At 38.5% G+C, this 25,611-nt stretch overlaps 5 protein-coding genes across 5 annotated transcripts; 1 reads left to right on the top strand and 4 right to left on the bottom strand.

Annotated features, from left to right (window-relative positions):
- LOC18791898 lies at positions 12–3,321 on the top strand. The gene is made up of 10 exons (XM_007222443.2): positions 12–316; positions 408–479; positions 681–760; positions 1,277–1,376; positions 1,466–1,519; positions 1,751–1,828; positions 2,103–2,200; positions 2,303–2,360; positions 2,763–2,884; positions 2,985–3,321. Exons 1-10 carry the CDS (start codon positions 83–85, stop codon positions 3,136–3,138), a joined length of 1,050 nt encoding a protein of 349 aa, XP_007222505.2. The 5' UTR covers positions 12–82; the 3' UTR covers positions 3,139–3,321.
- LOC18789795 lies at positions 3,843–11,566 on the bottom strand. The gene is made up of 11 exons (XM_020554342.1): positions 11,147–11,566; positions 10,195–10,257; positions 9,983–10,056; positions 8,854–9,705; positions 8,658–8,751; positions 8,428–8,577; positions 7,522–8,316; positions 5,249–7,426; positions 5,076–5,148; positions 4,819–4,961; positions 3,843–4,562 (listed from the first exon to the last, which is right to left on the bottom strand). Exons 1-11 carry the CDS (start codon positions 11,220–11,222, stop codon positions 4,225–4,227), a joined length of 4,836 nt encoding a protein of 1,611 aa, XP_020409931.1. The 5' UTR covers positions 11,223–11,566; the 3' UTR covers positions 3,843–4,224.
- On the bottom strand, positions 14,008–15,759 carry LOC18792099 (BAG family molecular chaperone regulator 6). Its single transcript, XM_020554304.1, has one exon. It carries the CDS (start codon positions 15,383–15,385, stop codon positions 14,195–14,197), a length of 1,191 nt encoding a protein of 396 aa, XP_020409893.1. The 5' UTR covers positions 15,386–15,759; the 3' UTR covers positions 14,008–14,194.
- LOC18794011 (5-methylthioadenosine/S-adenosylhomocysteine deaminase) lies at positions 15,887–19,439 on the bottom strand. The gene is made up of 10 exons (XM_007225659.2): positions 18,934–19,439; positions 18,676–18,848; positions 18,390–18,548; positions 18,071–18,220; positions 17,841–17,984; positions 17,444–17,600; positions 17,164–17,336; positions 16,945–17,000; positions 16,486–16,588; positions 15,887–16,228 (listed from the first exon to the last, which is right to left on the bottom strand). The coding sequence occupies exons 1-10, from the start codon at positions 19,145–19,147 to the stop codon at positions 16,139–16,141; spliced, it is 1,419 nt and encodes a 472-aa protein (XP_007225721.1). The 5' UTR covers positions 19,148–19,439; the 3' UTR covers positions 15,887–16,138.
- On the bottom strand, positions 21,445–22,629 carry LOC18793348 (auxin-responsive protein SAUR32). The gene has a single exon (XM_020559751.1). It carries the CDS (start codon positions 22,103–22,105, stop codon positions 21,611–21,613), a length of 495 nt encoding a protein of 164 aa, XP_020415340.1. The 5' UTR covers positions 22,106–22,629; the 3' UTR covers positions 21,445–21,610.

Here is a 25,611-nt window from a genome sequence, read left to right as displayed (position 1 = left end):
AATGTCCAAGTTATCCAAAATGCCGATTGCATCCTAAACGGGCCGAGTTGGGCTTTCATATATGTGACTGAGTGACTCTAAAATGAAAGGGTCTTTTAGCCATAATCCAAAGGCTATGGCAGTCAGGCTAACGCCTCTTCTGCTTTCAGCTTCAGCTCAAGTCCCTGTAGTGCAACTTAAATGTCCACCCCCATTTGCCCACATTTCAACAAAGACCCGGTTCATAGTCTCTTCTGCAAGAATGGCTACCAATGAGCCCCAGAGTAGAACCAAGATCATAGATTCACATCTGCATGTGTGGGCATCTCCCCAAGAGGTAACCCAGCTGAGTTTAACTGTTTTGCAAGTTCATACTTGTTTTTTTCTGTTCTGAAGCTGAAGTGTTACTGAAATTTTGGGTTGTCAAGGCTGCGGATAAATACCCTTACTTTCCTGGCCAAGAACCTACTTTGCCTGGAGATGTCGATTTCTTGCTCAAGGTACGACTTTCATGAAGCTGTCACTGTGTGTGTGTTTCTTGCTTAATCCCAATTGAAATTATATGGATTTTTCAGGATTGCCAGCATTGTAACTGTGATCTCATACATACTTTTTCTTATTGCCAACATACCTGTCATTGTAGCTGATAAATGACAATGTCTATTGCCAACATATATTCATGTTTTTTCTTCTTCTCCCAGTCTATGGAAGAAGCAGGTGTTGACGGTGCGCTTATTGTGCAACCCATTAATCACAAATTCGATCATTCTTTGGTGACAAGGTATGATCATGTTCTATCAAAGTTGATGTCATTTATCTTCATTTTTTTCTTAATATAGTATAGTTTAGACAAAATATTAGCAGTCATGTTAGCTACAGAGCCACATGAAATTGTAGCTGACATGGTTAATGTGTATATGGTAGTTGATCTTTACGTTTTGATAATGACTTTAGAACCCAGTAACTAAACTGCTGAACTTCTAAATTCCTGCAATAACATGATAAGCATCATGGCTCACAGTATCCCACCTAATGAACTTTTAATTCTGTGTAGACTTGAATTGCAAAACTAATCAACAAAGTTTAATATTCAGAAGTTCATCAGGTGATGTCCTACAATTCTTACTCATGCTCATCTAAGTGGTGGCCTTATGATCATGTTTGCGAGGGCATGAGTTGGTAGGAAACATGGTATAGGACTACTTGATGCATATCAGTATATGGTAGTAATTTCCTCTTGATTTCTTCACCACACATTATATATGGTATTGCCTTATACTTGCTTATCTTTGGACAGTGTGTTGAAGAAGTATCCATCTAAATTTGTTGGTTGTTGCCTAGCAAATCCAACCGAAGATGGAAGTGGGGTTAAGCAACTTGAACGTCTCATTCTGCAGGTCTTTGAGAAATTCCAGATTATGTTAATCAGGGTTTATCTCTGGTGCCTTCAAGGAAATCACTTTGACAAAAATTTCTTTTATGCTAGGATAATTATCGTGCTGTTCGCTTCAATCCATATCTGTGGCCTTCTGGTCAACAGGTAATTTAAATATTTTCATACTTTTGCACATGTTTTAAGATAGATTCTCTGGTTTCCTCATAAATATTTATAAAAAAATATTTACAAAAAAAGAAAAAAAAAAAATAGATAGATGCTCTTGTATATATGCCTGTGAACACCATTAAAGGTGGAGCAAGTTCCTTCTAGAGCCAGATAACTTCTATACATCCACATCGATGTTATTCTTACCACATTTGAGGGTTTCTGCAGATGACCAATGAAGTTGGGAAGGCAATGTTCTCCAAGGCAGGAGAACTTGGAGTACCAGTTGGTTTTATGTGTATGAAGGTATTGTTTTTCTTTTCTTATGACTTTTGTAAAATGGATTTGCAACTTGTGGTTCTATATTACAAGCAATTGATGTGGATGGCATATTCATTTAAAACATTTTATTACTTTACATCGAACTACTTGATGTCCTATACATCGAACTACTTGATGGCCTATACGTCAAACTACTTGATGGCCCTACTCACCAAATAGGCTAGTCTCTGTGTGTGGGATGTTACCAGATGGAGCTTATCCTAGAAATGCTTATTTACTATAAAATGGTTAAATTCAGGGCCTCAGTCTGCATATTTCAGAAATTGAGGAGCTGTGCACAGAGTTTCCATCAACAACTGTATTGCTTGATCATTTGGCTTTCTGCAAACCACCAATGTGAGTTTTCTTCTAGTTTACTTTGCTACAAAGAGCTTTCAAGAATCAATATTTGGCTAGACCATTTGTAACTTTTCTTACTTTAAATATCTTATCTTGCAGAAACGATGAGGAAAAGCTGGCTTTCTCTGCACTTTTAAAGCTATCCAGATTCCCACAGGTAAAGGTTTCCAGAATACCTTCTCATAACTGCCTTGTTGCTTTTCTACTATTGCTGCCATCTTGAGTAAGACAAGGCTGTCATATTTATGTTGACCTAGACCATTACTTGAGAACCTTATATCTTTATTTGTTCTGCCAAGGACATTGAATTTGAGAATGATATAGGTTGTTGAACTTACTGAAAATCAACCAACTTAAATTTCTATTAGGCACTAATAAAGGATTGTCAAGAACAATTAGGTTATTGGATAGGGCATATAAAGCACAATCATGAACCCTTTGGATCCTCTGTGATATCTCTGTCCAATGCCTTATAATTTGTATGTTTGCTTCCCAATTTATACTTCACGCACATTAAGAGCCCGATTCTTGATGTGTAATGTGATTTTTTTATGGCCAGGTCTATGTGAAATTCAGTGCACTTTTCAGGGTGTCAAGAATGCCATTTCCATATCAGGATTTATCTCACTCACTGTCTCAAGTTGTCTCGAGCTTTGGTGCTAACCATGTCATGTGGGGCAGGTAGAGCTCTGTGTTTCTCTTGTTCTTTCGATCAAAACAAAAATGCTTCCTTCTTGACCAGGTAGGGAAAAGATGCTAACAGTAATAGTCTTCACTGCAGTGATTTTCCATTTGTTGTTCCCGAGTGTGGTTATAAAGGAGCGAAAGAAGCCATTTCACTTATCGTCAATCAAATACCTCTATCATCTACAGACTTGGAGTGGATCATGGGAAGGACGGTCATGCAGCTCTTTCAAAATCAATGGCTTCCTTGAGCAAAATGTAAATGCCAGTAACAACTTTTTGCAACATTTGGTTGTACAAAAGATAAGATAAAAGGTCTTGTTCTTCCATTCAAGTTCTGATTAATGTTAAAACTTTATACTGCTTGGGAATCGGAGACTAGTCTGCCCCTTTCTGGAGCCTATTCACTTTCTCAAGTTCAAATTGCAGCCAAACATGAAGCCGTGCCCCCCGTTTCTTTTCTTTTGCCCTTTTCTGTATCACCTTTGTTATACCAATTTTGCCCTCGGTACAAAACATGTAGCGTTGCTGTGCTGTATGAATCTGGTCTTTTCACCACAAATATTAGTAGTTGGTGGGGGTTCGGTCCGTTAGCTGGTATTTGTTTAGTCATTCAGATAGTGACTGGCGTTTTTTTAGCTATGCATTACACACCTCATGTGGATCTAGCTTTCAACAGCGTAGAACACATTATGAGAGATGTTGAAGGGGGTTGGTTGCTCCGTTATATGCATGCTAATGGGGCAAGTATGTTTCTCATTGTGGTTCACCTTCATATTTTTCGCGGTCTATATCATGCGAGTTATAGCAGTCCTAGGGAATTTGTTCGGTGTCTCGGAGTTGTAATCTTCCTATTAATGATTGTGACAGCTTTTACAGGATACGTACTACCTTGGGGTCAGATGAGCTTTTGGGGAGCTACAGTAATTAGTGTAATTGTGACGAATAAGGCATATGCAAACCTAATTTTTCAACAATTAAAAAAGACCCAAACAGAGGGTTCAGCTAATAATGTTAAAGCTTTAAAATAAATCTAAACAATATACAGATAGATTGCCGGATCACTACCCTAAGTTAAACCCTCTTAGTCTTATACAAAACTTAGATCCTACTAGCCGTTGCTGCACACTCAGATCGCATGCTAAGCAATCTTTATCACCAGTGACAGTATGTGTCAACCATTAACCACTAGGATATGGATGGGGAGAAAAAATAAAAGAATTTTCACCCGCAGATGCTTTACACCGAGTGTTCTAAACCTATACGACTAACTAGACTAACTAGACTAACTATCAAGGAATGGAGATTTACACAGAAATTACAGAATCAATGGTGCTCTAATCGTCTATGCGTTGAATTTCACCCATCATTATCCGGTTGCTGGTAACTTTAAAACCAAGGAGGGCGGGGTCAATTTGCCTCCCTTTCTTTCCCTTCTTTTTGCCACTTCGGCTCCCTTGCATTGCATCGGATGCTTCTGAAAATCCTGCTGCCGTATGGGCATCCATCGGACCAACCTTCTTGGTATTACTCTTAAGCATATCCATAAATGATGCCTCTGACACATCAACGTCACTAACGGATAAAGCACGGCGAAAATGCACGTCTTTCTTTGAAGATGAAATGACATCAGAACCTTGGTTTACTGGATTAACGACTTGGTCTGGCCTCCCCCCTGAAGATTTAAAAAATATATACTTATTTGTCTGAAAGTATTATTTGACAATTTGATTGTAAATTTAGAGTCCCCCAGCATTGTTTCAAAGTGGTACAATAAAGTAATAAGAAATAGAATGCAGATGATAGCACTGCCTGTTTGGGGTGGCACAAGAGTTATAGAGATGGTAGGCGTAGCTATAAAGTCCATAACCTTTGAAATAAGCAAATAGACATCAAATTAAGAAATTAGTAGAGAGTTAGAAGTACGATACCATCTGGTGCACCACTTGAAGTTTTCCCTCTGAAAACTGGATTGGAAATCAGTTCTGACAATCCTTCTTGGGATGCTGAAGCATTTGAGACAGCAGGTCGTCTCAGAAGAATATTGTCTTGACCTTTGGATGGGACCGGCACCCTGTGGCAATGTAAGGAAGAAGAAAGAATTACTTCTACACATGATAGGAGGAATTCGTATAAGAATTTGGGTGATAAAGACAAGGGACCAATAAGAGTAAGGTCGCATATGTACCGATCCTTGGTAGTTTCTTCCGCAAATGAATTACTTCGGCCAATCTTGTCGCCGTAAAAGCCTGCATTCCCACCTGGGAAGAAGCAAATTTATAAAACCACGACCCTTACATGAAAAATTTTGAACACAATGCCAGGGAGTCCAGACTAAAAAGAAGCAATAAAGAGTAGTACCTGAAACACCAGATGAATTATGCATGCCAAGGGCATTTGTTGCCCTCTCCCCATAATCTTGGACAGCCAACCCTGCTTGTTCAGCCATTCGTTCTTGAGTCTCAAAAGCTCGACCCATAATGATCGCCTCACTCTTGGATCCACGCTTCCTCCCCTCCAATTCCGAACGTTCTTTATTGATAGAAGACTTACTAATCATGTTAGAATTTGTGTAAATTGACTGAGTCGTAGCATTGATGCCTGCCAAGAATGACTCTCTCTCAATCAATGCTCCAGAATCAGGTCTATACATCAACTTTTCATTGCTTTCCACACTGCAGGCTCGCTCTTCCTGTGGGAGTTCACATGGATTAGAACCATAGGATCCTACTCGAAATGAATTATTTAGACCTGCTTCTTGGTCTGCATGAAGAATGAATGCGTGATTTGAAGAGCTTGATCCAGAGTAGAGGCCAGATGACAGCCTTTTATCAGAGAACATATCATTGCTGACATTCGATGACTCAGTAGGTTGATGGCCTGATTTTTTATGGAGTAACTCCATCAATAGTCTCTTTGAATGCTCTTCATTAGATCCATCTGACATCCATAAAGTTCGATCCTGAGAAGGAATTTTGATTTCAGACTCCCTTTTCTGCCGCTCAGCATTAATATGCAACTGTTGAAACCGAGAGTCCAGCCAGTCATTTTCTAGCTGTTCATTCTTCTCAGACCAGTGTCCCTCAAGTGCATCCAAATGTGAGACATGAAATTGGTTAGGAAGAGGGTGATGAGGATTATGAGAATGGATGCCAGACGAAAATGTTCCCAATTGACCAGCCGATTGCATACGTCCAGCGGAATCCTGCATATCCAAACCCTGAGCACGAGCCATGGCATTTACAACATCCAAGTTCATCCCTGGTGCACCAGCAGGCAATGACATTGACCGCTCAAACGGCAGTGAGCCAGGCTCATAAAACCCTTGCTGAAGTCGATCCTGCAATGAATGATTCCGGTCAAGGTGACTCAGCTGCTCCTCATGCGATGGCCTCTGTTGCCTCTGGTAAAAATCCAAAGGACTAAATCCAGAAGAGTGAGCTCGCTGCTGAGTACCAGCATGGCCCCTCAAAAACTGATTTGATTCATCTGCTGGCCAGACAGAACTGACATGCCTCTCTTCTTCCATCCTCTGCCTCATTCCCATTGGTAACTGCTGCCTGGCTTGCATCTGATGTTCCAACGATTGAATTTGCCCATGCTGCGCACGAGACAGTAGCTCAAACAAATCTGTTTGATGTCCTTGCGGTGAGTGACCAAACTTTTGGATAAGCTGTTCCATAGATGGATCAACATGCCTTGGAAGATGGTGAGACCGTTGTTGAAGCTCATGCAGAAGGTGCTGCTCCAATAGAACCTGATCAAGAACATTGTTTGCTCTGGCAGGATCAACATGCTGCTGCCTAAGTGCGGGATCATGCATTTGACCACGCAGCAGTTGTTCAAGAAGCACCTGTTGTACTTGAGATTGCTGTTGCTCCTGTAAAAGCTTCTGCTGTTGATGAAATTGCTGCTGCTGCAATTGATGATGTTGCTGGAGCTGAGCCTGTCGATGCTGTTGCATCTGAAGTGCCAATAGATGATCCATGTCGGCAGAAGAATGGTTGGCTAACTGTTGGTGAATAAGATTCTGATTTGGCAAATGCTCTAGTACTGCATCATTCAAGTGCCCAAAACTAGACAACATATTTCGCTGCTGGAGCTGTTGCTGTTGAATTTGCTGTGACATGAGCTGCTCCGCTAAATCATAATGACTGGGTTCCTGTTCCATGTGTGCCAATTGCCGAGGAGCTATCATGTCTTGATACAGGTTTGTATCAGAGACTGTATTTTTTCTGTGAACATCAGACCACGTCTCGGCAACAACTGCTGGATCAGAAATTGCACCAAATGGAACCGCCCTCCCCGCACTAGAAGGCGTATTGGCTGACTTGATATGTTTTGTTTGACCGCCTTCTAGTTCAGACCATAGCAAGCCAAAGGGGTGCAACTTATTATCATTCTGAATAGGCATACCAGATTCAGTCAGCTCAGTTGGAGGAAGGTGGCTAATAGAATTAGCTATAGGATCATGAATGGTCCCCGAAGATTTTGCAGTAGAATAGCCAGTGGTTCCAGGTATTCCTGGAAACACAATATCTGGAAAATTGCAGATGAAATAGGATGAGATAAATAGAAAAACCATCTGTCAGCACAATAAACAAACCAAAACAAATTGATCATTAAAGCCAAACCTTCATCATCTGCAACAAAATCATTAAAGCTTTGACCCCTGGAATTTGGCAGTTGTAATGGAGCTTCAGGCTCAGATGTTCTGGGTAGAATATGCTGAGCTGAAAGGCTGTTTAGTTCAGGCAATGGCCGCCGATGGTCATTCCCCATAAATGAATCAGTAATTTCTGAAACCGGAGCAGAAGACGGTAAACTGGACTCTAAGTTCCCTATCAAGCCACTGGATTCTTCTATATTAGAACTTGGATTCATGATATTCCCTTGCCCATCCCAAACTTTCAGATGTGGCATGAACTCCCCCAATTCGTTGAAAGGTGTTCCTTCAGGAGTATCCGCCAAACGAACAAGCAAGTCTGTCCCGAAAAAACCTTGTTCAAACCATGAAATAATGTCTACCCCCAGGTATGGTCCCTGAATAACCCCTTGAGGATCAAGGTAATACAAACATAAGTCCTCGGGAGGGACATCCCTTTCTACTTCTTTTGCCCGAGGGTTGGTACTCTGCATCTGCTCAGTAGAGCCTAAAGCATAGAGAGTATTTGAATCATCGGGAAGTTTGGATCTTATGTCAGAAGAAGGGGTAAACTCAATGTCATCAGAGAGAGAATGACTGGAAAAAGTAGAATCTGCAATTTGCCTACTGTCACGAACATGGAGCTGATCGGCACTATTGTAAGCACCATCAGTCTCAAAATCACTGCAGATACCATTACTTTTTTGAAATGTTAGGGACAATCCATCAAGGTCCTTTCCTGCAGTAGCTTTGTTTTGCCATTCTTTATGATTGACATCTTTTTCTGCAATAAAAATAATTAGGATTCTTCAGATGTCAAATTCCAGTCAACAATCCTTGCATACAGTTTAATATATAGGATAACATGAAAATATAAAAACAAACTGCAACTCACCATCTACCACATTCCTCTGTGGACCATAATTCCACAAACTCCCATTAGTATCAGCACTTGCAGCGTCCTGCAAGGTATTGATAGACTCTTCAGGGATGTTTGAGGGCAAAACACCCAGAACTCCATCAACAGCTTCCAAGTCCCCAACACCTAGAGAATGAGTGTTTTAGACATTAGACTTCAAATTTCCAAAAATTGACTGAAATTGGAAACCATTGAGTTGAAAGTACCTGTACTGCTCTCAGTTGATCGCCCCTTTCTAAAAGAATTGTATACTACCCCACTACTTGTAATCTTTCCCTTCCATATATCACTAAGGATGGCCTAATAGCAACATATGAACCAGTTAAAACGCATAAAAGGAATCAATCCATCAAAGAAAAATAATCCACATACCCAAGATGATCCAAGAATTTCATTTCTTACCTCTTCTTCAGCATCTGGGGCAAGAAAAGCCAGTGGTTCAACAAATCCTACTTCAGTTGTAGGGGGTGAATCCTCCATCTCATCTGGCATGGTAGCAAAAGATAGATCAAGCTTTCTCTGACGATAAATGTCAAGGAGCTTTGCCCTAGGGTAGCAAAAACTATCAGCTGAGTGCCTAGGTTTCCCTGGGACACTTTCACTTTTTCCAGAAGGAGCAGAGCCAATAACGCCTGCAGATGATCTCCCGATGGCATTTGACCTCCCTCTTCCAAGGGTAAATCCCAAATTTGAACCCTCCGCCCGTCCTCTTTCAGGTCCAAATCCAGGTGCAGCACGGTAAGTATTTGACCCACCAGAGTGAACCTCCATTCTATGGCGTGGCCTCCATTTGTCCCGAGAATCTGACTCACGCTCAGGAGCTGAACGATTGTTACCTCCAAGGGATTGATTGTCATTGTTAGTGTGAGCATCTTCCTTCTCTACATCTGTTCTCTTCTCAGTTCGAGGCTCCTTTTCTTTGTCTTCAGGACCCCACCTCGATGACCATTTGCTATCACGCCGCACTTCATGCACAGAATTACGGCCATCATGCCACCTTTCAGATGCAGGCAATGCCCTATTGTCAGTTGTGTCTCTAACTGGAACACTGTCAACACGGCGTTCTGGTTTCCTGCGATCTCTTCTACCACCAAGCAAGCTAGTTTCTCTTTCCTCTTCACGCCAACGACGGCTATTTTCACTTTCAGTGGCAGGCCGCCTCCAATCTTTTTTGTCATCAGATCCTTCCAAACGCCAACCTTCCTTCTGGTTGCTATCAGTGGAGTTTCCGAGTGAACTTGGGCCGCGCATTTCCTGTCATATACAGACAATTTTCTGACTAGTTAGCTAAGTTATAAATTTTCATGCAATCCAGGGTTAAACAACTGTTAATTGACAGATAAAGTGAGTGTTTTCATCATATCAAGATATAATCTCAGTATCAATAACGCAGTAGCACAACTCCACAAGTTGAAGTCTTTTGATAAGTAAAACAGATTCAAGTAACTACAACTAATCCTGATTCAAAGAGATAACAGAAATGAAATTTCTCGACTAACAATGAAAGAAATCCAATTTTTACAGCACATACCAACTTAGACTCACTAGGTTTGGCATACAGCCATTGGGGGGACAAAGGTATGCTGCTTTCTGAGGCTGCTGGATCTGCCAAAAAAAAGAGTAAAATAGCAATATAAAATCAGATCAAACGAAATAAACAACAAATGGAGGAAGCAAAATAGATATTACTTTGATTCAACACTTCATCAAATTAATGCTACAAAACAGAATGACAAAGCTCACCTTTCGAGTCATCAGATGACCCGATAAGCACCTTTTCTTCATCATTTCCCCCAGAGGCTTCAACTGCCATAACATGAACATTAATTAAAAGACAAATCTATGCCTATGATTTCACTACAAAGCCCAGTCAATGTCACACACTAATCCAGTAATGATGTTACTAACCCCTTCAACACTACTTGAAGGAACTGTACATATTTGTCAACAGCAAATAAAATTTGATACACTAGAATTTTAAATAGACTTTCCAAAAGAGAAAAGAACTGAAAACTTCGATAATTAATTTCCTAACATAGTTTTTACTGCAGACCAAAATTTTCACACAAGAATAAATCTCAGGAACTCGGCATCCATGGTTGTACTATTGTTCATCAGAAAAATATAGGTCCTCTCCGTTCATTGAGTCACCGAAAGAGTTAGTATAAATGAACCGTGCCATGGAAAGAATCAACTGTTGAATATTTGAAAACAAATAAAACGAAAACTGGGGCCGAACCCGGGGACTGTAGCACATGCAAATTCCTTTATTTGATCTTCAAACAAAAACATAAATGAAATACAGAATACAGAATTAATAGTTTTAAGAAAAACATGAGATTTTGATAGTAAAACAATCGAAGGGATTACAATATAGTGTTACAGATCAATTTCGAATGCTAAAATCACAAGTAAAATATGAGAGAAAAGAAAAACTGATCTGAGAAAAATCCAATAAACGAAATATTAAAAAAACAACGTATAAGTCCGAATAGCTCAAGATGCAGAAAGCCGAAATTAAGGAAGTTGATGTTGAAAGAGACTTAAATGAACTGGTCCACTATACACTTAAACGCTTCAGATCAGTAACCTTCGACCTTACATTAGCTTCATATGGATCAAATCCATTAAATACACAAATCGAGAGAAATGAATTACTAAGAAATAAAATGCAAAAATGAAAGCGCAGAAGTACCTTTGGAGGTCCAGGACTGATCGGACGGTTTGGACAAGAGGAGATCGTCAGGCAGATCGAGCTTGCCTTCCGCCATGGAACGGTCGAAAAGTGACGAAGTAGGGGAGGGAGGGAGATCGAGAAAGGGAGAAGAAGCACGCAGTGGATTGAAGCTCTGCTGCTACAAAGCCAATAGAGAGAGATAGAGAACGAGATGCTTAGGTCTGGATTAGTTTTGAAATTTCAGAGAATCTAGGGTTTCGAAGAACAGTTTTGTACAACACTGAGAGCATAGAGAGATAGAGGTCTGGGAGAGGAAAAGGGTGAGGGTTTGGGTGGTGGTCAGAACAGCCAAATCAACTAATCAAGTATAAGATTTCAGGTTGCTTGTTTAGTAGAATAAAATATTGTTATATAAAACAATCAGAATTTTAAATTAAATAATAGTAAAAAGATTTTTAGTTTTAGTTTTTTAGCTTGCTGGAGAGAAAGGCCTTATAGAAAGGTTTCATAACAGAAAAAGCTCATGAGGTCTATTTTTTTGTTTGCGTTTAGTGGCCGTCAACTGGATAGAAACGCGATACCGTCCATGAAGTCAATGGGTCGGGTTGGTTTGGCTCTAATTTGCAATCCAAGCCCAACCTCTAATACGGCCCATGAGCTTTAATTATAAAGTTACAATTGTTGGTTTGTTATGCAGGGCTGTCTTAGCATGAATTAAGCTTAGAAATTGTCTTGAATTGGCTTAGCTTAGTCTAAACTGGATAACACTTGTCCTGTATTTGGTGTATATTTGGACGGAATTGGGACTAGGTTATTATAATTTTAAAAAATATGGCATATGGATTTATTTTTTCTTTTTCTCTTATCTGCATCTTCTTCCTTCTCTCTGCCCAAGACTCTTTCCTTCTCTTCTTCCTCCAAGCCAACTTCTTTCTCCTAGCTTGGCTTGCTCAATCCTTCAACCTCCTCAAGACTCGTGCTTCATAAGTTTCCAATTTTACCCTTCAATAATAGGACCTCGAGGAACATTTCCTCTCTATCGACAATTCCATCCAATACAAACTTCACCAACTCCGAACAAAATATATATATATATATATATATAAAAATAGACGCATCTCACTCCCACTCTACAATCACAACCAAGTTTCAAAGAAACTGAATTGAATTTCTATGATCTTCTAAAGAAACCAAATTCAATCCCACTGACCCCCAAGATCTGTAGATCCATCAAACCAAAAATATGGGTAAAAGGGTTTTTAGATAAGGGTCACTTTTGGTTATCATGGGATTAAATTGCTCAAATTTTGTTTTGTTTTTTCTGAGTTTAAGTGTGGGTGGTGCAGAAGGTTGAAGAAGATACAATGGACAGAAACCCAGGAGAACACAAAAACAATAACAAGAAAGGCCCATGAAAAGCACCCTAACTCAACTCAAAACCTGATAAAGAAACTCATATGACCAAACATAAGTCTTTAGGCAGCGTAGAGCAGAGACGAGCTGCAAAGGAGCAATGTAACAATGGCAAAGGATAGCAAAACAGACACTAAAATCGAAGACGAAACCCCTCAGAGGGCACACCACCACATCCTAACAACTACCACCAATGTTGTTATTGTTGTTGCCGTTGAAACATAAACAAAATATCAAACACCATGTATCACAACTCTCCTAAAAAGAGACTTAATCCAACGTCATTACTGTCGTCGTCACCTAGATAGAGACAACACCAGTCACCTAGACCACTGCAAAAATAACCAAACAAAATAAACACACAAACAAACCTATATCCAAACAAATCGAGGTTAAAAACTCAAGATCCAAGTAGATCTAGGGAGGAGAAGAGGAATGGGAGAGAAGGACCAGCAAGAACCCCCTGGAAAGTGGAAAGAGAGGGAGGGAAAACAATGGGAGAAGAGGAGAGGAAAGGAGAAGATGGGCGGAGGGGAGGAGGGGCAATGGCCACCTCACCCTAACTTAGAAAAAATTGGTTGTCGACAAGGAAAAAGATGGAGGGTTTCGGCTAGGGTTTATTGGCAAGGAGAAAGAGTTTCCTTTGTCAACAATCTTACCATCAAGTTAATCTTAATTTTGTTTTTTTTGTAATAATCATTTTTGTGATCTAATATTTGACTACATAGACATCATATTAATCACATGAATTAACAGTTGTTTTATGAACAACAAATAAGATTTTCTTTAAAGAACACTCAACTTTCTAAATATAGAACGATTTAAACTTGACATTGTCTACATAATTAAAATATAAGTTCATCAAGTCTGAAATAAAATTTTGTTGTATTTTTTTAAAAAGTGAAATTATATTATATTTTGAATTTTTTAAGGTTAAAATATTTAGAAAATTAATTCACGAAGGTTGAAACAAAAATAATGTCCAAAAAAAAATTTGGAGTTAATATTTTTTAAACAATTTAATAAAGTTGCAGACTCAAAAATTTGAAGTTAATATTTTTTAAACAATTTAATAAAGTTGCAGACTCAAATTATTAGTCAGTGTGATTGGAGTAAAAAACTATTTGAGTTTGGACAATGCATGAATAATTGTATTTTGAATTTTGAAGGGGAGAAATTTGGTGGAGATGGCCTAAGTGGAAAATGTAATTAGCCCAAAAAATAATGGTTTCAAATTTAATTTGGTAAAAATCCTCAAGTGGCAAGCTAAATTAAAGTCACAAAAACCTCATTACAATACACAAAATGTTGCTAAACAAGTAAATGAAAACTAGGACTGGTAAAACAATAAACAAAATAACAGTGGTCATAATCAGAATTGAAATTTGAGTGGATTCAGCGGATTGGGTTAGGACCCAGTCAACAGGGCCTTGTTTTGGATTCTTCTATAACGACACATGCGTTAGTTTAAGATGACAAGTCCCAATTGAAAACGCCTTACAGGTTAAGGGTTACAGAACAAGATCATAACTTGATCCAATCAACTTCACAAAATCAATGTAGCCAAAAACATTAACAATTTTCAAATCCAAGAGCAACACGAGCAACTTACAATTACAAAACCGAAAGAGAAAGAAAGAAAAAAGTTTTAATTTATTGTTTCCTTGCATTATTATCTTGGGGTACAAAATCTGCAGCAGCAGCAGCTGCTTGCCTCTTCTTCCTTCTCCTCAACCTCTCGCACACCAGAGCTCTCTCTAGCTGCTCCACCCTCTGCGACAGCGAGCTCAGCATCCGAGTTTGGATCTCATTCCTCTCGAAAAGCTCCACCATCATACCCATCATTTTCTCATTGTCCTCCACCATCCTTTCCAGAAGCTCTCTGCTTCTCTTGTTCTCCTCTCTGTCTCTAACCCCAAATCCAATGCCATTGCCTCCCTCATCTTCAGCTTTCACAATCTCCATACCATCATCCTCCTCCTCCTCTTGCTTCACCAACGGATTTTCCTCAACATCCTCTATCATCGAATTCTGTGGATTATATGACGACACAGACTGGCTCTCACTTTCACCTTCTTCTTCACTTTCATCTCCAACAATTTCTCTAATCTCATTCACATTTGTCACTCCATCTGTCTCAGCAGTTTGTTCCAAAGATGGCAAATTCAGAGTTCCATTCAGAGATTTAGGGGCTGCATTTGAATTGCAATCTTCTTCACGGGCTACAGATTGCAAGTCCTGGGTTTGATCCACTGGGGCCGCTTTACCACCTTCAAAATCCTCCCCTGAATCTTTATCCTCCACGGCTCCTCCAACTGTTTCAGAAATTGATTCCCCATTATCAATCCCTGATGCTTCCCCAACCTCACCCAGAGTATGATCATCATCAGCAACCGCAGCGTCCACTCTCTCCTGCAAAGCAATCGCCTTCTTGATCACGGCCCTCCTGAAATCCCTAACTCCAGGGTCGACGCCCTTCACCGAATCCAACCTGAACAGCAAGCTCATCAGCGTCTCGTTCACCTTCAACCGCTCCTTGGCCTCCCTCTTCATCAATTCCACCGTCTCTTTCTTCGAAATCCGCTTCTCGATCTCGTCGACGTCGCCTTTGATCGCCGCGATCTTCTTCACGCTTTTCCTCACCAGGAACCCTCTGAACGCCTTCTGGATCTTCTGTGCCGAGGCCGACCGGTTGCGCTCCAACCCGACGAACTGGACCGGGATCGAGACCACCTTCGGCGACGGCGTCGCTTGGCGCTGGACTGGGACTTGGCGAAAGCTCGGGGAGTAGCCATGGTGTGGCGCGAAACTATTCCAGTGTCTTTTGAAGTACGAATTATCCATGGGGTAGACAAGAATCTTCAAATCTTGAATCGAATTACAACGACGACTTTGAGTGTAGAAGAAGATAGTTTTCTGGGGAAACTTTCTAATTTGACGATGAGGAAGGAAGTGGGTTTCGGGTATTTATGGAGAAAGGAGGAATTTGATCGGCGTCCAGGAGGGGCGGGAAAGTTCCAGAAGGTTCAAGTAAAGGAGAATGTAAGTTCTAGCTTTCTTTCGATTCTTCTTATTTGCCGCGTCAAATTTGGACTTCACGTGATCACGTGCTTCCTATATATACCCTGCCACGTAGAATCTCTTTACCAAGGGGGATTAATTTTCTTCTTCTTTCCCCCAAAAGCAAAAAAATAGGAAATTTGTTTTCTATGTAAAGGCTGGAAAACTTCTTTCCTTTCTCCTTCTCCTATACAAATCCAAAATACTTATGTGGTAAGTTTCTGACCCAAAAAAAAAAAAAAAGGTGGTAATTTAAAGTAATTGTAATACAAGAAACCCAACTGCTAACGTAACCAAAATCTCTCTAAATTTTGATATCTTAAAATATTGATTTACACATAATTCTTCTGATCAGAAAATAATTAATACAAACTAGAGGAATAATGTTGAACTTGATCAAGTGACATTTTCACATCAAGGGTCGTTAACTTAGGTCTGTGTGGGTTTTGATAGAATATAACATCAAATATCAAAATCATGCAACAGTTGGTTTTGAGGAAGAACAGCAATTAGAACACCGTTTCTACAGTTTTAGAATTATAGAAAATTCATTCTGCTTGGTATTTTGATGCCTGCCCGTTTTAAAAGTTCTGCCGAAGCATGCTTCGCCTTTGAAAGAACTTCTTCCTGTTCAGTTACAAGAGTGAGAGATGAGATGTTATGGTTTATATAGTCGCTTGCAGAAAATCCAGTTGCATCGTAACATATGGATCACTAGCATACTATTTCATAAACCAAACTAGCAAACATAGCTAACTTTATTGTCTAGCACATTCACTAACTGATATTTACAGTAAATTTTGTGTGGAAATTGGGCTTGGCTATCCACAATTGATCTTTATTCAACCTTAATCGTTTAATATGAGAAAAGTATGACAGAATACCTCATCCACATTCAGAATCTTCTTGTCCTTCATAATCCATTCACCGTTGCACATTACAGACACTACATTTTCAGTTCGCATACAGTACACGAGGCTGGAAATGCTGCATACGTAGTATGGCAAAACATTAATCTACCTGAATAGGTATGTTGCAGGAAAAAAAATGGAGCTAAATTTTATGAATTTATCGCTTATTAGATTGGAACCATATCCACTGAAAACCCAAACGACGACTTAGAAAAGCATAATCCTGACTGATGGCCACACATTAGTCCATAAATCTTGAACTATTGCATTGATCATGAGTCATGATAATGGAAACTGTCAAAAAGTCTGTATAAGAATATTAGACACATGCACAATCCACAACATACCAGGATACAAATTGTAAGAAGCCAGTTAGAAGATCTTTCTTCATATATGAATTTTAAGGATCACTCCTTTGAGGAAGGTTCTTACCTGTCATGGAGAGGAACCATGGTCCAAGAGGAAGGATTGATAACAACCAAGTCAGCCTGCCATATCATGGAATAAGGAAGCTAATCAGCCTTTTAAAAAATATTAATTTGTTGGGAACTTGGGATATAACGAATGCATATGTTGTGACTTAAATAAAAGAGAAAGTTGTACGAGAGATGAAGAAAGACAAGAGAAACTAAACAGGGCCAAAAGTCCAACCTTTTTCCCAACCTCAAGGGATCCTATTTCATCATCCCAGAGTACTGATTTTGCACCATTTATAGTCACCAGCTTGAGAACTGTTTCAGCAGGAAGAGCGGTAGGATCAGTTGTCCCATTTGTATGAACTTCCCGTCCTTTGTTAATCAGAGAAGCCAGGTACATCTCATCAACTGCAAGGAAGAAAATTCAAGCATGAAATTCCAGGTCCAAACATTAAATTTTCCAATGTTCAAACCCATAAATAAGGAAGAGGTGCAAGAATAATCAGGAAAGCAACCTATGCTCATTCTATTATTTGAGGGCGCCCCATCTGTTCCCAAAGAGACACAGATGCCAGCATCAAGCATCTCTCTAATAGGTGCAAATCCAAGCATTCGCATTGCAGCAGCGGGGCAGTGAGATACTTTGACCCCGCCCCTTGAAAGACAATCAATCTAAACATACAGAATAAGAGTTACATACCAATTTACAATATAAGAACAAGATTTTAACCAATATAATAGCATAAATAACACTTCACAGGCTTGAAAACTCATAAGGTCTTACTGTTAGACAAACACAAGCCTCACCCTACTCTTATTTTGTGTAAGAGACAGTACAAACAAGAAAAACCATTTGATGAGTTCTACCGAATTTGCATTAGTTCAGCACAGGAATAGAACACAGCAACTCACCTCAGCAGGGTTAACCCAGACTGTATGAGCCGCTAGCAAATTGTCCTGAAGAAACTGTATCTTCTCCAAGTGCATGACTGTTCCATGGTCAACTTTTCTCGTCTCTGTCACAAATTGATTCTCATATGCTATCTCTGCAACATGCTAAGCATTGGAAACATGAGTTTAGTGAATGTTAAATTTCAACATCAAAATGTATCCTAGAAAGTAGAGCGATAAATGAGTAGTACCATGTGAATGCCAGTTTTCAGTTCTTTGGCGGTATCTCTTGTTGCAAGCAGTAATCCATCAGTTGCATTCATAATTTGCCTAATTCCTAACCACACTCTGATGCGCCCATCTCCCGTATTATGGTGCTTCTTGTAAAGCTCTTTTTGAGACTGTGCCGAGTGAGTGAGGACATTAATTTCAGTGAGTGAGTGAGCTCTTCTTGTAAAGTGTTTGAACAGTGAGTGAGTGAGAACATTAATTTCAGCTAAACATAACCAACCAAAACCGAGTAACTTAGAATACAAGTTATGTCATTAGTCAAGAAGTATATGCTCAAACCTGGATACAATCATCGGTGCTCCGACCGGCCCAAGAAGCGGGCAAGCCGTCACCGGCGTCCATGATGGATTCAGCCAAACATGCCCTTAAGCCCAGTAACTCCACTGCCCTTGCCATTCCTGACGCATGTTGCCCTCCTGCTTCAGCAAAACAAGTAACCTAAATTCAAACAAGGAAAACCAATCACAGGCCTTCAAATTCAGCATTTGTAGCTCACTAGTTTGTGGCAAATCAAAAACAAAAACAAAATTAAATTAAAAAACCTAATAGAAAAGAGAAAGCTTACACCAGAGTGAATGAGCTCAATGCCACAAAGCAGAGTGGAAATATATGAATCTTCCTCGCTCATATTGGACTCGTACGGCCAAATCCGATGGTGCAACCAAGTCATCAAATCCACATCATCGGCTATCCCTCTTCCCAGCTGCTGAGATGTGTGCACGTGCGTGTTGATCAATCCTATTTTAAACATTTTCAATTATTTCAGTATTTTGAAAAATAAAATAAATAAACATTGAAATTATGAACCAGTGGGACGGAGGACCAGGGAGGACGATTTGGCCGTTGAGATCGAAAATCTGATGGGCGAGAGAAGAGAACTGGTGAAGAATATCGGAAGATTGACCGACGGCTACGATTGCGTCTCGCTCGATGACGACCCCACCGTTGCGGAAGACTCGGGCGTCGGGGTCCATGGTGACGATGGTGGCATTGTGAAGTATAGTTACTGCAACTGATTTGGTCTGCTGCGCCTCCATCGATTTCTCAATCTTATCCGCCCTCCTTGTACTTGTGGATTTCTTACGGCGCTTTTCAAATTAAAAATATAAAGTCTGCGATTTTGTTGCAAATGTCAAAGTAGAGTTCAATTGAAAAGGAAGGATCACCTTCGCAGGCTCCGTATTTTCAATTCGTTTAATCTCATCTGTATAGGAAAATTTGCACCTTTTTCTTCCCAATTGCTAAAAGCAGAAAGGGATTTATATTATTATTATTAAACAAATGCCCAATATTAGCTCTTTCAATTTCATATATTTTTTGTGTAAATCATTTTCATAATGACTTGAAGGTTGCCGCTGGTTCCCCTGGTTTTGGTTTGTTGGCTGTTGGCTTGCTGCCCTTTCCCGGTAGCTTTCGCTCTTTTTTTGTTGGGCTGCTCGTCTTATTGGGCCCCTTTCTCTTGTTGGGCTCTTATCCCTCTCTGTTCTTTCTTGTTTTTTTTCCCTTTTTTTTTATTGGAAAAGATGTTTTATTCAAAACCAAAGAAAGTATGGCGTCTTTGGTCTTGGATGGAAGTCTTGGCTGAATCAGTTGCTCCTTCCATTTTTTTTGACTTGATCACTCAATAATTTATCCATAATCTATCTTCTAAGAATAATATTTGTCAATTATATTTACAGTTAGCCTCCCTACCTACCCTTATACGTGTGCCAATATGCCTTTTTTTATATTATATATATCTTCATCTATAGAGAATTTTGTTTGTACATGTACTCTTATGTTCTTTTTTGTTCTTTTACGCAGTTGACACTTTAAAATGAAATAGTTGTGTTTTGAATTGTTCAGAGTATAAACAAATTAGACCAAGCACTTTTGTTAGTCCTTCCTACCATCCTCCCCTCTCATCCTCTCTTTCAATCTCATCCTAACTCTCATTCTCACTCTCATTTTCCTCTATACTCTAGTACAAAAAAATAATAACTCAAAAACTAATATTATAATGGTTATCAAACAGACTTAGTTGTCAATTTTATTTTTTTATTATTATTTTTCGGCTGACAAACTATAGAGTGAGTAAATTAAAAATGTTTGTTTTGACAAAAAAAACAAAAAAAATAAAACAAAAGCATTATTGTTACTAAAGAAATGGGTTTACCAACTCCAACAGGACTGAACCAAGTATTCTGGCACAACCAAACAAAATGAGAAGAAGAAACAAATAAAGAAAAGTCTAATGTCAACTTTGATGAATGGCATGCGTGGTGGTGACATAATGAATATGGGATTGTAGTATACACGTCTTATCAATGGTCTGTGGACTGTGAAGTGGGTTCATTATAGCTATCTATTATTGCTGATTAAGAATTAAGACCAACTTATCTCCAACTTAATTAAAATTAAACACCAATATTCAACCAGATTGTTAATTAAAACCCTTCCAATTTGCTGAGTTCATACCCAACCCAAGTTATATATATAACCAATTACCAACTGTAAATAATGATTATATACAATTAAACAAACACATACGATTAAACAAACTGTAAATGATATTCCCATTTCTTCCGTCCTCTCTCTCATGCATTCATCACACCAATCACGTACAAAAACTAATAATTAAATGAAAGTAAAAAAGATGAAAAACTAGTGGCGTAACTATATTGATTAAAGAAGAGGAACGGCATGCAATCAACTAATATTATATTTTAGGTGATTGAAATATCAATCATGTCATTCATTTATATTATAATAGGCGAATTAATAATATTACGTTACCGTATGACTGTTACACTAGATAAATTCTCCTCTTGAACACAACAAGTGGCGGCTGATCCCACAGCTAACAACCAAAGTTGCTCTCCGACCCACACCAGAAGTTGATTTACCTGGTTCCTTTACATAAACTGCTGAGATTAGCAAAAGGAAGATAATGAAATATAACTATCAACCAGGACACCTATGTATTACCGACCTTAAGGTGGCTAATCAAATTACAAAAACAGTCTGTGTCTTGATAATATTAAGTTGGACTGTAGCGAGGGGTCAATTAGCGTAGGGTTCAGCCCTCTTCATATCCCAGGCATAGCTTGGTCCCTAAAATATTCGTGATCTTATCTTTCCCCTTTTGATCAAATCATATCATACAAGAAGATGACATAATTACTTTTAGCATATATTAGCCCCTTGTTTGCAAGTTGCTACCGACTTCCTCCTAATCTCTATTATTTATAACATTATCAAGAAACCTCTTCAATTTCTTAATTACCCCTAATTTGCATATGATAATTTATGCTTCATCATATTGCAAGCAGCATGATGATTGAGATGGAATCTAAAAGCTCAAAATACAAATACAAAAGTTTATACCAACCGCTATATTACAACAAGGTTCTTGACAGACTGAAGAAAATTTCAATCCCACAAAATTTATTATTTCAAAAGCAAATACATACAACCCAAGCAAGCTACACCAAGTCTTTGTAAATTAATACACATTATAATCAGAACTGATTTATAGCAACCATCCGAGACGGGCTAAGAAGATGGTAAGAGCCATAACGCTTAGCCAAGCCACACCCTTGAGGAACCTTTGGGTTACCACAATCGTCCATTTCCATCAGCACCTTGTAGAACACTTCAACGTTACAAGGCAGCACAAGAGGACCTTGGCTGTCGTACCCGAATTCCGACTCAGCTTCTTCAAGTAGCATCTTGAAGAGAGGATGGTTTGCATATTCGGTTTTCACCACGAACTTTTGCTTTTGGGGTCCCACGTAGACGGAGAAGCAGCCCTCTGGAGCGACTTGGCGCCTGCTGGCGCGCTTCTCTTCCCTTTTGGGGACCCCGAGGTTGATATGCGGGCAGGACCTGCTCTTGATTGTCAGAGAAGGCACCATAGTAGTAGTGGTAGTAGTCATGTTGCGGCCACGGCCTATTGATTTGCATCGCTCCCAGGTTTTGACTATCAAGCCCTTCTTACCCTTTTCCTTCATCATATCCAAAGATGACTGGAAATTACAATGAATAAAGAAAGAGAAGATGTATATGGATATGGAATATGGATGTTGGGTTTAAAAACCACACACAACACCACTCTCTTCCATGAATTTAATTGCAAGGAGAAATCTGATTCTACTTTGTATTATGAACAAAATAATAAAGGGCACACAAAAAAGTTGTGAACGGGTCGGATCCAGTTTAACCCCGGTCGTAGACCAAATAAACCATGACCTTCACTCTTGGGATCATTGTGTTACTCATACTTTCTCAATGAACAAAAACAAATGGATCATGCAAAAGGAGGGACTGCCTAGCCCCCAAAATAAGGAAAAATATGGATGAAGCCCGCCCCAAAAGAATCACAAGGATTTGATCAAGTTGTAGTGGTGGTTAAGGTGGGCATTAGAAAGAGGGAGTGTTTTGAAGAATGCCAGAAGGGTAGGGAAATTAAAGGGAGGATATAAAGGGGAAGAGGAAGGAAGCAGAGAAAAGCTTCACGAGATAAGCTTTGCGTCTTTGATGGGGCAATCTCAGCATGGAGAGGCGGTATATAAAGCCCACATGTATCGTAGTTTATTCTTAAATATACCCCCTTGTCAACGCCACACAGGGCCTATTTTTCTCTCTGTTAAATAATTCTTTAATTTTGTTCGATGTAATGACATTAATAAAGAGAGATTCAATTTGTAGCATTCACTCTGTATTGTATTTTACTAATCTGAATCGTTTATTTTATAAATATTCATTCAAAGTTCATTTCAACAAAAAATCATTTGAATTTAAAATTATTTGACCAATCAATTAGATTGTTGTTATTATAATATTTTTTTGAAGCACCGTATTGGTCTTTAATTAGATGCCAAGTTTTTTTCTAAAAATATTTAAGAATCCCTCAATAAAAAAGGACTGAATATCAATATATCCGAAAAATATAAAATGAGTAATTTATCAAAATAAATTACATTATTGAGTGGTACTATATGAACACATCAGGGGTGAACAAGTTGCAGTTTACACCATTACCAGCAGTAAGAATTTATTTAATTGTCAACTTTTCTATTTTCATAATTGTAATTGAATTGACCTATTCAGTGTTCATATATGGCAGAAAGCCATACGCTTGGTACATGAATTAATACACTACTCATTATGGATTTGTTGACAGTTAATAGCATTTTCGTTAGTGCAGATATATCTATTATTCGATGAACCTGACCCCATTCTATATGTCACGTGAAAAATAAGTATACGAAACAAACCTACACTAAAGGCCACCAACTATATATAATGGTCAAGTGGCCAATAAAGAGTACCTTGGCTTTCACGCGTATGTGCCTTTTCTTTTTATATATATATTCTTGTAAATTTTATTTCAACATAATAATGCTCCTACGTGTGCCAATGGATTTTTAAAATTTTTTTTTTTATTTTAGAATATAAAAAGATAGTTGTGTTTTATAAAAATAAGATTCATTATCTGATTTTATTTTTAATTATAATTATTTTTTAATATGAAAAAAAATATGAATTTACCATATTATCTTCATGTAATTAATAATTTTAATTCTTAACGTTTGCATTAACGAAGGTATTTTTTTAATGGGTAATGATTTCCCCACCCCAATTTTATCCACTTACACTCCTTTTTTAGTTATAAAATGGAGTGTAAGTGGATAAAATTGGAGTGGGGAAATCACCACTCTTTCTAATATTTTGAATGTTTCACAATTCTCTACCTTTTGGAGTGATGAATATATATGCTTGTTTTATAATTTTATAAAGCGTGTTGCTAAATGAACCCTAAAATTAACTGAGTACACCCTAAGATCTAAGTACACCATAATATTTAAATTAAAATATAAAATTAACTAAGTACACCCTATTTAATTACCAAAAATACACATAGTACACCCTATACAAATGAAATAATTGAAAATATTTATTCATAAAACTAAAATATTAAAAACCTACCTAGTACCCCACTCTCCCTCTCCTCCCACGACTGCCTCCACACCCAACCCCCAACCTGCGGCCCGCTCATTCCTTCCTCCACCACCACTCATCTCCAAGTTCTACACCCTCCCTCCCACACATCTCAAATTATCACAAATAGTCCTTCACGTTTACGAAATTATCACGAATGGTTCATGAAGTTTTTTTTGTGACACTAATAGTCCTTAACGTTTGGATTTTTTATCACAAATGGTCCCTACCGTCAGAAATTCTGTTAAGTGTCTAAGGTGGAAGATAAGTGGAACCCACATGTCCAATCACATCGTGACATGTGGATTAAATAAATAAAGAAATTTTTTTACATCGTGACATGTGGATTAAATAAATAAATAAATTTTTTATTTTTTTTTATGAAAATCCATTAAAAAATCATTTAGACTCTCTCTCTCTCTCTCTCTCTCTCTCTCTCTCTCTCTCCCTCCCTCCCTCCCCTGTGCTTTCCCTCTCTGTTTTTTTGTTGCCTCTACAACCCAACCACTCTCTCTCCCTCCCTCCCCTGTGCTTTCCCTCTCTGTTTTTTTGTTGCCTCTACAACCCAACCACCCCATGCCCACCCGCAACCCACCCCTCTCCCTATGTATATTTTGCAAAATAATCACTTTCTTTTACACAAACATTTATTCAAATAACTTAAAATAATTAAAAAAAATAGAGGAGAAGAGCAAAGGAGGAGAGCAAAAACAAAGGGAGAGGGTAGGGGAGTTGAAGAGATGGAGAGCAACTATATATCTTATATTTTTTCTTGCAGGTGGCAGAGGGAAAGAAAAAAACAGAGGGAGAAGAGATGGAGAGCAAATGGTGGAGAGCAAGGGCAGAGGGGGAGAGAGACGGAGTAAAGAAGGGGATGAAAAGTTGCAGAAAAAAAAGGAATTTTCATTAAAAAAATTATTTAATTATTTTTTATCCGCATGTCACAATGTGATTGGACATGTGGGCTCCACTTATCTTCCACATCATACTTAACAGAATTTATAACGGCATGGACCATTTGTGATAAAAAGCCCAAACGTTAAGTACTATGAGTGTCACAAAAAAAATCAAAGACCATTCGCGATAATTTCGTAAACGTCAAGGACCATTTGTGATAAAAAGCCTTTCTTTTATTAGTTGCATAATGAAATCTGACAACATTTCTTTGATTATGGTTGAAGATGGTGAGTATGATGTACTTATTAAAATTACATTTGTTTCACAATTAAATATATTCTTTTTGGTCATTTTATATTAGGGTAAATTAGTAATTCAATAAATAGTTTAGTAGTAGGGTGTATTTAGTTAATTTTAAGGTTCGTTTAGCACTCTTTTATATATTAAATCTCAAATTTCCAAATATAATCGTACTTGTTTGTGGCATCAGTACTGATTATTAAAATGTTGGTTGGCTGCTACTTACTTATCCCTCACATAAATCTGTAATTTTATTCATTTTTAAAGAATTTGTTGTGACATTATATGGATGATGTTGAATCATTAATCATTTTATTCCTTT

Source organism: Prunus persica, chromosome G1 (assembly GCF_000346465.2).
Source record: "Prunus persica cultivar Lovell chromosome G1, Prunus_persica_NCBIv2, whole genome shotgun sequence".
NCBI classification, from domain to species: Eukaryota; Viridiplantae; Streptophyta; class Magnoliopsida; order Rosales; family Rosaceae; genus Prunus; species Prunus persica.
The sequence above is the reverse complement of the archived record's forward strand: the minus strand, read 5'-3'. Positions and strand labels throughout refer to the sequence as shown.

Excerpts from the sequence above, each read along its gene's own strand:
- LOC18791898 (XM_007222443.2), top strand. The coding sequence starts at position 83 with ATGAAAGGGTCTTTTAGCCATAATCCAAAGGCTATGGCAGTCAGGCTA. Across the intron at positions 1,377-1,465 it reads TTGAACGTCTCATTCTGCAG|GATAATTATCGTGCTGTTCG; the intron begins GTCTTTGAGAAA and ends CTTTTATGCTAG. Across the intron at positions 1,829-2,102 it reads TTGGTTTTATGTGTATGAAG|GGCCTCAGTCTGCATATTTC; the intron begins GTATTGTTTTTC and ends GGTTAAATTCAG.
- LOC18792099 (XM_020554304.1), bottom strand. The coding sequence starts at position 15,385 with ATGGATAATTCGTACTTCAAAAGACACTGGAATAGTTTCGCGCCACAC.
- LOC18793348 (XM_020559751.1), bottom strand. The coding sequence starts at position 22,105 with ATGATGAAGGAAAAGGGTAAGAAGGGCTTGATAGTCAAAACCTGGGAG.
- LOC18794011 (XM_007225659.2), bottom strand. The coding sequence starts at position 19,147 with ATGGAGGCGCAGCAGACCAAATCAGTTGCAGTAACTATACTTCACAAT. Across the intron at positions 17,337-17,443 it reads AAATAATAGAATGAGCATAG|TTGATGAGATGTACCTGGCT; the intron begins GTTGCTTTCCTG and ends TCTTCCTTGCAG. Across the intron at positions 17,001-17,163 it reads CCCTTGAGGTTGGGAAAAAG|GCTGACTTGGTTGTTATCAA; the intron begins GTTGGACTTTTG and ends ATGATATGGCAG.
- LOC18789795 (XM_020554342.1), bottom strand. The coding sequence starts at position 11,222 with ATGGCGGAAGGCAAGCTCGATCTGCCTGACGATCTCCTCTTGTCCAAA. Across the intron at positions 10,258-11,146 it reads TCAGTCCTGGACCTCCAAAG|TTGAAGCCTCTGGGGGAAAT; the intron begins GTACTTCTGCGC and ends ATGTTATGGCAG. Across the intron at positions 8,578-8,657 it reads ATCAACTGAGAGCAGTACAG|GTGTTGGGGACTTGGAAGCT; the intron begins GTACTTTCAACT and ends CTCATTCTCTAG.